The sequence below is a fragment of the Vanessa tameamea genome, chromosome 12 (assembly GCF_037043105.1).
Source record: "Vanessa tameamea isolate UH-Manoa-2023 chromosome 12, ilVanTame1 primary haplotype, whole genome shotgun sequence".
In the NCBI taxonomy this organism is placed as follows: Eukaryota; Metazoa; Arthropoda; class Insecta; order Lepidoptera; family Nymphalidae; genus Vanessa; species Vanessa tameamea.
The window spans coordinates 12051817-12063491 of record NC_087320.1 but is presented as its reverse complement, the minus strand read 5'-3'; the positions used below and the strand labels follow the sequence as shown (position 1 = coordinate 12063491).

General features: G+C 32.3%; 2 protein-coding genes across 2 annotated transcripts; one reads left to right on the top strand and one right to left on the bottom strand.

Moving 5' to 3' along the window:
- The first annotated feature begins 56 nt into the window (after window positions 1-56).
- LOC113402341 (phenylalanine--tRNA ligase alpha subunit) lies at window positions 57-4474 on the top strand. The gene is made up of 6 exons (XM_026642559.2): window positions 57-399; window positions 463-814; window positions 1786-2063; window positions 2484-2621; window positions 3455-3662; window positions 4231-4474. The coding sequence occupies exons 1-6, from the start codon at window positions 127-129 to the stop codon at window positions 4449-4451; spliced, it is 1470 nt and encodes a 489-aa protein (XP_026498344.2). The 5' UTR covers window positions 57-126; the 3' UTR covers window positions 4452-4474.
- A 702-nt stretch (window positions 4475-5176) lies between these two features.
- Window positions 5177-10630, bottom strand: Gmer (GDP-4-keto-6-deoxy-D-mannose 3,5-epimerase/4-reductase). Its single transcript, XM_026642581.2, has 8 exons — window positions 10464-10630; window positions 10223-10377; window positions 9280-9394; window positions 8614-8742; window positions 7994-8067; window positions 7369-7508; window positions 6100-6228; window positions 5177-5617 (listed from the first exon to the last, which is right to left on the bottom strand). Exons 2-8 carry the CDS (start codon window positions 10375-10377, stop codon window positions 5382-5384), a joined length of 978 nt encoding a protein of 325 aa, XP_026498366.1. The 5' UTR covers window positions 10464-10630; the 3' UTR covers window positions 5177-5381.
- Between the last annotated feature and the right edge of the window lie 1045 nt (window positions 10631-11675).

The window sequence follows — 11675 nt, the reverse complement described above, 5'->3', positions numbered from 1 at the left end:
TTTAACTTGTGTCGTGTCATTTGTCAAAGTCATCTCAAGTCAATTCCATTATTGCATTGATATTAGGTTTAAATTTATTTAAAAGTCTTGTATAACCTAAAATCACTTTAAACATTATAAATAAAAATGGAGTTAAACGAAAGAATTTTGAAATATTTAGAAGGGCGTGATAAAGTTGATACATTAACATTAGCTAGTGAATTTAATGAAGAACATCAAAAGATCGTCGGTGCAGTGAAAAGTGTCGAAGCACTAGAAATGGTTATTTCCGAACCAGTAAAAAGTACTAAATGGGAATTAACGGATGAAGGTAGGCTAGTTGCTGAAAAAGGCAGCCACGAAGCTGTCTTATACAGAAGCATACCTGAAGAAGGAATTAAGCAGGCTGATGTTATGAAGGTAAAATACGTCACTTAACGTACCTCAAAATTAACTTTAATATAAATTAAATAATCTTTTCAGAGTGTTCCAAATGCAAAAGTAGGATTTAGCAAAGCTATGTCACTAGGCTGGATATTCATTGACAAATCAGGAGCACCATTAGTGAAACATAAAGTAGAAAGTATCACTGATACTGTGCAAGACCATCTCAATGAAATAAATAAAGGCATAGACAACTTAACTGATAATTTAAGAAATGATTACAAAAAACGGAAGCTCCTACAAGAAATCACAATAAAGAGTTTCTTGTTATCCAAAGGACCTAACTTTGCAACATCCATTAAGAAGCTAGAGACAGATCTAACAAGTGACATGCTGTTGACTGGTTCGTGGAAACAGTTACAATTCAAACCATATAACTTTTCAGCCCTTGGTAAGTATCTACTAATTTTTAATTATAAATTATTATTATTCCAAATTGATCAGAACAGTCATTATTTGTGTACTAAATTCCTCTCTTATTATATAATGAACAATTGACTAGAAAATATGAATTCAAATAAATAATATTTTAGAGACAATTTAAAAAAATTTAAACATTGATGTGCTGAAAAAGTTTTACTGACTTCTTAACTTTATTGCCTTAGACCTGGGCCTCCTTAACCTATAGAGAAGTCAACCCCTGAGTAAAAATCATTTCTTTTAAGGAATTTTCAGTTGCCACCTGGAGTTATCTATTTGACAGTGAAATAGGGAATAAACCATGCATTTATTTAATTAGTAAATAATATTCAATTCATGAATTTATTGCAGACTGCAGTTTACAATGGTATGGTAATTAATTACATAAGAGATATTTGAAGGTGGACCTTTACATACAATTACAAATTTAAAATATTTACTCTACAAATAATTGACTTCATAATATATATATGTAATTGTTTAACAAATACTACTTACACAGAAATAATTCATACTTATCATTATTGTTATACTTCAGTTTGGTCAACAGTTACATGTGATAAGAATTTCTGATATAATAAATTACCTGATATAAATAACAAATATATGTGAATCAATATTTTTTTATCATATATGTATATTGAAATTCTTTAGTAAAAAAAAGTTTACTTTGTTATGTCTGTGTATTGTTACTTGAAACATTAAAGTATTAGCCTGTTAATGACGCACTGCTGAGCTAAATCCTTAACTCTTAAGGAGAACATTTCGAGTTTATTCCTCCATGCAGCTCTAATAGGGGATGGTAAACATATGTACATTGTACTAGATTTTTTATTCAGTGATGCTTGTCCAGATATATTTGTTCTCTCCACTAAGTTCTCCATTAAAATTAAATACTCCATCAAATTTAAATATTTATTAAATGTTAAAATTATTTCATAGGTCAACCACCAGAATGTGGCCATCTACATCCTCTTCTGAAAGTACGATCGGAGTTCCGTGAAATCTTCCTTGAAATGGGTTTCACAGAGATGCCAACGAATCAATATGTGGAAAGTTCTTTCTGGAATTTTGATGCACTGTTCCAACCTCAACAGCATCCAGCGAGAGATGCCCATGACACTTTCTTTGTATCCTCACCGGCTGTATCCACTGACTTCCCAATGGATTATTTGGAAAGAGTCAAGAAAGTGCATAGCGTTGGTGGTTATGGGTCACAGGTAAAATTAGAAATCTTTTATTCATGAAATTTAAAAGTTTTCTCACTTTAATACAAATTAATTGATAATACTGTATCAAAATATGATTGAATGATTTTAGATATATTTATATAAGTAAATGCATAAATCCATGTGCATCAAATATATCTTCGTATGTCACCCCCCCTTCAAAGTTGTAATAGACTTTTTTAGAGAATGCTTACATTACAAAATATCTTCCCAGTACATCCAGACCCCCTAAATCTGGCCCCAATGTGCCTTTGCTGTACATGTACTAGAGACATTAGATCTAAGAAGTGCCTTGCCATTTATCATCGGATACAATGTAGTATTCACTGTCTATTTCGCATTAAACGAAGTATGTTTAATGGAAATGGCGGATCAAATGTAAGTGCGTACAAAGACAAATGCGTTCCCCAGGGCTACAGGTACGAGTGGAAGCTGGAGGAGGCGCAGAAGAACCTGCTGCGCACGCACACGACGGCCGTGAGCGCGCGCATGCTGTTCGGCGCCGCGCGCGCCGCCTTCGCGCGCCGGAAGTACTTCAGCATCGACAAGGTGCCTCTGCGGCCGCCCGGCTTCCGGATTAGCACTGCATTTCTTTTTACGCATATTGCTTTTTTACTTTTTAACTAAAAGTTCAGTACTACATCGATATGGTACTTTCGGTGTATTCTAGGAGTTTAAATGGACCTAGAAAAGGAAGGAATCCGATATCATCTGGAACTTTTAAAAATATCCTTCTATTAACATTAACGATGTAAACTCGATTACTCCGCAAAGAAATCAGAAGATTCCGGGCGGCTTCTTTAACGTGATGTGACATTTTACGCCGTGTTATGTTGCACGCAATCAAACCCCTTAGATAAATCACAAAACATTAATGCAAGAATACTTTTAATGAGCTTTTAATAGTGCTGATACAAGCATCGGCTGTCGAGAATTCCATATAAATCCACATCATTTGATATTAACTGATAGTGACTGTAAGAGTATACAAAACATACATGGATACGGACACTAGCGGATAAATGATAAAGAAAATATTATTATCACTGAAAAATAAATAATAGGAAACATATAAGTATGGATGAAATAGCTTTCTAATGATGAAAGAATTGTTAAAATCGATTCGATAGTTTCAGAGCAAAGTATCGATTACAAAGAAACAAATATTTATTTTGATTACCTATAACTTATTCGAAAATTCGCTAAGAGTTGGTAGTGCAACAATAGGAGAATAGTAAAGTTATTCGGTATCGGGGTTACTGTCTCATTTGGTAACTGGTTACTGAAAAATGAATTTATAAAGTTTTGAATATTATTTATTTTATTTGTTAAGTATAATTAAACTAATTTGGTATACTAACTTGTATACTATGTCATTACAGGTATTCCGTAACGAGACACTAGATGCGACGCATTTGGCGGAGTTCCACCAAGTTGAGGGTGTGATAGCCGACCGTGGACTGGGCCTCGCTGACCTCATCAGCACTCTGGACACATTCTTTAGTCGCCTCGGTTTCCACAAGTTGCAGTTCAAACCTGCTTACAACCCTTACACCGAACCCAGCATGGAGATATTCGCTTATCATGAAGGTAATATCATTGAAAATATACTTGTATTGAATTGAATTCCTATTTTCTAAACCAAATCTTCACCCGTATAGTTGTTTGAATATTGTGACTTCTTTGGATCGATTTACTCTTACCAGGCTTACAGTGGAGTGAATAGAGAAAGAAATAGTTTTCGCTTTCTCTCTGACTCCTTTATTATTGAAATTGTTTTAATTCATACGAGTTTTTATTTCTTGTCATTGAATTGTACTCAAATGTTGTTAATTTATTTAATTGTGTCGGTTATTTAATACATAATAAATAGCGAAAGCCACTTCGCTCCAAACGTTTCGTTCTTGAACGTTCTCGAACGTGTCAGACAAAATAATATTTTTCTAATGAAAAATGCGGGCCGCGCACGGAGTGGCAACACCACGATACGTTGTTGATGCGTTCAGCACGTCAGTGTCATGTTTGTTTTCGTAGCTAATACGTTCATTGGATAATATTAGTTGGATTTGTAGTATAAATAATTCTATAAAGACTAATATTATGAAAATACTGGTTATTCATGAATTCACACGGCACCTCTGTTAAATATTTCCATCAGGTCTCGGGAAGTGGATCGAGATCGGCAACTCGGGCGTGTTCCGGCCGGAGATGCTGCTGCCCATGGGGCTGCCCGAGGACGTCAACGTCATCGCGTGGGGGCTCTCCCTCGAGAGGCCGACGATGATCAAATACGGACTCAACAATATAAGAGATCTCGTAGGGCCGAAGGTCGATTTACAGATGGTTCAAAATAACCCAATCTGTAGGCTCGATAAGTGAAAATTATATATTTGTTAAATTAATATATTGTTTAATTTCATTATAATCACTTTTCGACGAGCCTCGAATGAGGAAAAAAGCAGAATACACTTTTAAACCACAAGAGTAATAAAGACAAATAAACATTTGACATCGAATTGGTCGAGAGCTTAAAAAAATCTGATATTCGTTATGAATTCGCGAAGAAATGACGACGAATCTATTATTCGAATTTCGAAAGTAAAATTACAGTGAACTTAATTAAGTGGTTTATTAGAAACAGAGATAAATTAATCAGGAACTGTTTGTAGTCGCAAGGAATATGTGGATGTAAGGTTTGTTTATCTTTATTTCTTCTTCCACTGAAACAGGTTATAGACAAATCAATAAACAAATGTGTTCCTATTAAAACGTTAGCGTTTATCCTACCACCAAGCAGCAATACTTAGTATTGTTGTGTTACGGTTTGAAGGGTGAGTGAGACAGTGTAACTACTGGCACAGGGAACGTAACATCTTAGTTTATAGTTTCGTCTTTGGTGGCGAGTTGGCCGTGTAAGGAATGGTTAATATTTCTTACAGCGCCAATTGATATGGGTGGTGGTGATCACTTGTCAGTTTATAAAAAAAAGCTACCGTTTGTTTGTTATTAGCTGTAATAGTATATATCTATATATCTGAAAATAATTTGAAACAAGAATAATTAAAATTACCTAATTTTTGTTTATAATTTTATTATAATTAATAAATAAATAATTATTTATTAACAGAATGTTTATTTTAAATGCACATTATTTAAGCGACATGATTAAAAAAAAAAAGCAGAAAAATATAATCGCGAAATTTCAAATATAATTTTTATATTTATTTACAATAAGCAATAAAGTTAAATAAATACACTTACTAAGATAATATCGGCGAAAAAAAGAACTACTATATATAAATGAGCTATTTATAATCTAGCATGGTCCCTGTTCTGTATGAACCAGGCGACGGTCTCCCGGATGGCCTCGTCGAAGGGGGTGAACGTGAAGTCTCTGTACAGCGAGCGAAGTTTCTTATTGGAAGCCGTCTTCTTGAACTGTCCGTCCGCTTTGCTCGTGTCGTACACGATCTGCCCGCGGTAGCCGTACGCCTTCTTTATGGCTTCCGCTACGTCGCTTATCGTCACCTCGTCATCTTCGTCCACTAAAGTTTAAAAGGTTCATTAATATTTTCGTATTTTTTGCTTTCACTGCTGGACAAATACCTCTTTTGAATCAGATCGTGTCTATTTCGACAAATATATTAGTGTACATGTTTGTATATTTAACTGCCATAATTACTTTTCAAAATTTTAGCACTCTAATATAATCCATTTTATCACAAATCTCTCAAGCAACGGAGCGACAAATGACGAGCGAAAATCAACGCACTCTCGCGCGAGGATTCAATACAAAATCATTATTCGAGTAGGCTTTTACGAACACTTGAATCGTCATTTTACAGAACTATATTAAAAGTGAAGCTGCCACCTATAACCAACTATAGCTATAAGCTAAGATATATATAATAAAAATTACAACTTTTTAATGAAACAGTATTAATTCGTTATAAAATTAGTACAAAACTAACTATCAAATAAAATAAGGATGTCGAATCTTATACAATAAAATATAAATGATTACTACCGGATAAAATAATGGGTTCCACGCTGTTGTAGTTCCTCAACACCCAAATCATAAGCTTGGCCAAGTCCAGTGAGTATATAAATTGTCTCAGTGGCTTGCCAGTGCCGAGCACTGTGAATGTTGGGTCACCTGGAAAATAATACTACTATTCCTATTTACCCCTTCATTTAAACTTAAAGCTTGTGTTAGCGTTAGGTGTCAGGATCGAACCGACGACTATTTACACAACTTACATCGCTGCCCTTAAATTATTACACTATTGACGCTTAAATTATTTATTAATGGGAATAATATTCTATTATTATCTGAAGTTCTACATATAGATCTATTCACTCATAAAGGCGCGCTCTTCCAGTTTAAATTATCGGCGAACATCAGCGTGAATTAGTAAAGGATGTCAGTGTGCGTTAGACGAATTAAGTAACATCCATGTCAAATTAGATTACAATCAGAGTAGTGTACACAGATCTTTAATTATATATTAAGCAGTATTAAATTTATATGAATATATATTATCTGTGTGTGTGTGTATTTATGAATATGTCATCTCGAGTGACACATCGCGAAAGCGCGGGAACAAAAGAGATACAAAATGGCGCGCGGTGAAGGCGGTACATGTGTACACAGCGAGTTGATATTTTAATATATTATCTATTTAATCTCATTTGTAAATCGACCTTACATGTGAATATTACAATCAGCGGAGTGGTTTAGTTGTGATGTGGTCACAAACAGACACGAGTTAGTTCCGTATTAATATGTCGTATTAAATTGTCACTGATAATAATCTTGATAATAACTAGATAGTAACACTTCGACTAATTATCATTTAATAAATAATGTTATAAATTAAAACTAATCAATGACATACCATTCATCAGGAATTATGATAATATTTAAAACTATATTTATAACTATCGGGTAACTTTGTCAATCAGTAACACTAATAATTATTATTACTTGGATTTTTCTATTACATATATATTTAAGCTGCACTATAATTTCGTATTAATGGGATTGTTATGTACAATTTGTAAAGATAATAAATAGAAAAAGATAAAATAAACTAATTTTAACTTCTTCTATTTACTTTATAAAATCAAATCTACGAGTATTATCTTTACCTGATAATTATCTAGACAAAAACAAAATAAATTAATAGTTACTCGATAGTTTTCTAGTACATTATAAATGTCGAATATCCGCTCTGCTAAAAAAATAGTTATTCGTGATGAGTCACTACGATTTTAACAATGAACATTCGCTCACCGGCGCCGAGCGCGTCGTGCATGCGGCGCACGAGCGCGGGCACGACGTGCGCGGCGCTCGCGCTGAAGTTGTCGTGCGCGCCGAACACGTTGCACGGGATCACCGACGTGAACGCGCAGCCGTGCTGCGAGTTGTAGCCTCTGGGACCACACACCGGCTCAGTGACATCATATATTCAGCGTCTATGTCGAGCTAGTGTCGAACCCTCCCATCGGATTATGAAATGAAATACAGGTTGTACATCTGCGACTCTGTTCTGTAATGTTTCCTGAATGATCCTTCTTCGTTCAGATTGGTTCAAAGTCGGAAGAAAATCATATATTTATACTCTTTGCTAGTGATATTTGAAAAGAACCAGTATAAACGATAACAATTCGATATTTTTAAAACATTTTTTATGTGCTCCATCTTTCCCTATTACATTCCTGCAATCTGTGGGAGTAATTTGGCTATCCAATGGTAGCAACCCATTCTCCGAAAGGATATAGTGGTTATGTTGCTTATTACCAAGATCAAATAATACACATCATATGCAACTAGTATAGGGCTTACTAATTTCTATTTTTAAATTATCTGAATTAAAAATCCAATTTGTATTTAATGTAAAGTTAAATTTCAAACTTACCTATTTAAAATATCGACCATCCTCTTCGCATAACTGTAGCCATAATTTGAGGGATGAGGAAGACCATTATGAACCTAAAAATATGTATATCATGATTTAATAATATTAAGAACCCTCAGGGATCACCTTAGTTGTTCAGGCTAACAACATGCAGATATAATAATTAGGTTAACCATTTATTGTTCACCATACAGAAATATTAAATTAGTCACTAAAAGCTGACACATACATACACATATACTAAAGATATAAAAACCTTTTTAATGGATAATTTGCTGGATGTAACAGCAATACCAAGCTGAACAGGCAGGCTTTCAAGTGAAGTCTACTACAATGGATGACAGTACATCATATTAACCAACATCTCCAACACAAGTGATACCATAGACCCATTTTCAATCATAGATTGTAATGGGTGAGCAGGAAACCAACTATGAAAATGTTAAATTTGCGACTCATGTCTTGACATCCAACATTCCATATTCATAAGGACAGTGTGTAACCCTGATTATAATTTTTAAATATTTTTTCAGAAATATAATGCATACTACTTATTTTATATCTTCTTAAAATATATTCTGGTCACTTATTAAATTATATTATGGACAATAAATACATACCATAGTCTCGTCGATAGGATACGTAATTTTGTCTGGAAATATACATGTTGAAAGACAAGAGACCACTTTCTTGACATTGTTTTTGAAACAAGCATGCAGTACATTGTCATTTATAGCCATATTTTCCCTCTGAAATTAAAAAATATATTATCATGTTAGTGATGCTACAATAGATAGTCAACAACAGAAGACTTTTCAAAAGATAAGACAAATGTATTTAGCTTAGCAGATTTACAGAGAACTTATAGTACAGAAACATATTTTAGTAACCTTTACTTTAAATTAATGAGTAGGATAATATATCAATTGTAAGAACATTTTGATATTTAAAATATTTTTATTATTTAATAATATTTATTTAATTACTATTAATCACAATACTAAAAATAATATTCGAAATATACAAGTCTTATAGTAAAACATTGTTTATTTTACTTTTTTATAAAATACGTAGGCAGACACACAAATGGGCTACCTTATGGTAATTCATCACCACTCTTAAAGTCACCATGGGCATAAACTATATTAACCATAACTCATACCACCATTTATCCCTTGAGCCTGTTTTTACACTGGCTCACTGACACTTTCAACCAGAGAACAATAAATATTTCACACATTGACGTTAAACTAACTGGCAAATATCAATATTTAAATTAAACTTACAAAAAATTCTAAGTTATGTGACATATTCTGGAACAATCCACCAACTATGGCTGCTAGATGTATCACGTGGGTGGGCTTATATTTATCAAAGAGTGCGTCGGTCTGTGCTTTATCTCTAGAACAAAAGAAAAAAGTTCTCAATTTTTATTATTCAGATTTATGTTTGTTCACTCAGAATTCGGGAAAACTCCTTTTTTGTTCAGGAAGGTATACTACCCTTCTGGTACCATTTGATTACAAAATTTTATGTATGAGTTACAATACATTTTTTCAAGTCCCTAATTGCTTTACATCAAAAGTCAAACTAAAAAATCAATAAATATAAATAATATATATAATACATATATATATTTAGCATAGTTTTTATGACTGAGTGTCAATCTGCCTATCTGTTTATTTAACTTTAACTGGAAAAATAACTTTTATTTTTCGAGAATATTATTTACAATGCAATTATTCATATTTATCTTTGAAATGGCCTTAAAGTGATTGTCTTATTACCAAGGAGTGTCATCTTCTAAGAAATCATTAATTTTATAATATCCTTAAACAAACAAATATTCCTTAACAATTTTCTCTACATCTTAGTAGAGGGCTCTTTTAATAGGGTAGTAATCTAGTCTAATTACAACATATTGTACTTATCCACCAATAACTGGTATATCTGATTATACTTATCTTTTAACCTATTTAGACAGTGGGATGTTTCTTAAAAATATATGTTAAGAACTCCTACATAATGTAACTAACATTATTAACATAAAACTAGAGTGGTTTTAAGTTACTAAAATAGTTTAACAACACATACAAGCAATTTTCAGCATTTCCAATAATATGTCTCATACTGAAATTTCTACAACAGCACAGATTTGCTTTCTATATTATAGTTTATTATCCGCATCAATTACATTTTTTCCAAGCTTTATTCAATTATAATAATTACCTCAGATCACCATCTTTCGACGAACAGAATATCCAAGTCTCTTTACTGGCTCTCTCTGTATCTAATTTTCTCTCTTCATCAACCACCGTTTTTATTGCTTGGCCCACAAGTCCGGAACCGCCAGTCACAAGTATAACACTTTTCTCTTCACTCATCTAAATATTATAAGCCTCATTTTATTATGTACTTTACTAAATTAAGTACATTATGGATAGTAGTAAAATATCAGCAGAAAACGTACCTTTGTATATTAATAATGTATATTATTTGGAATAATATAATATATTCGATTAATTATATAAATAAAGTAATTGAATACGTAAGCAAGTCCTCTTTTATCAGCTGTTAAATTATACCGGCAGCGAAATTAACACATCACAATAATAATGTTGACATCAAAGAGTATAGTTTTACTTTTAACCACTATCCACTACTACGTTTTATTTGAGTCTGTAATCTGTATGTGCCTAGGTGTTGCCAAATAAACATGTCTCGTAAAATTTATTTATGCAATTTTACCCTCAACCTCACACGTGGGCTAGAATGGGAAGCTGTTTGTAAGTAATTATTTTAATATTAACAAGAATTCAGTAAGTTTTAAATATATTTTACTTTTATATAGCGATAGAAATAATATAATATATTAAAATCGTCGAAATCACAAGGCTGAATTTAAGTGACAACCAAGACCTCGAGGGATGAGGACTCCAAAATAGATTTAAAAAAAAACAATATTCCGACGAGTTAACAACTTTAATGTTATAAACAGGAATAAAAAAAGAATACTTTTGCTGTTTTTTACTTTTATGAAACGCCAGGAATTCAGCGTCATCTTTTTCTGTGACTTTTCCATAATACTCAATCTACAAAAGGTTTATATTAATAGATATATATTATTAATAATTTCATAACCCAAAATATAAGTACCCAATCCATTCCTCAAGCAATATTTATATAGTAGCCCCATTATCCCTAGAAGAGATTAATCATCCATGTCTTCCTTTATACATGATTGTAAAAAATAGTTAACCGTTTTTTTTTATTAAAATGTAAGAAAAAACAATGCAGTGTGCAAAAAAAATTTTCATACATACATAATGAAACCATGTACCTTGAGGTCAACGTAAAGAAACATATTAAATTTTAGAGACTAAAAGTAATATAACAATTTTAACATAAAGGATAAATATATTGAATTTAGCATATTTAATGAGAGTAATAATTTTAATTTTAATTATTTATTATTTAAAATGGCTTAATTTTTGGTATCTTTATATTTTTTATGAGTTTTGTTTGTATAAAGTATACATACAAAATTCTTACATCATAAAATTTATCTATTTATCTTAATACTATTCAATAATTACTTGTTTAATGTTATTAAATTTAAGGAAATTATAAAAATCGGGCAACTGTGGCATGGGAATTCCATATTCAAATAAATCACCAATGA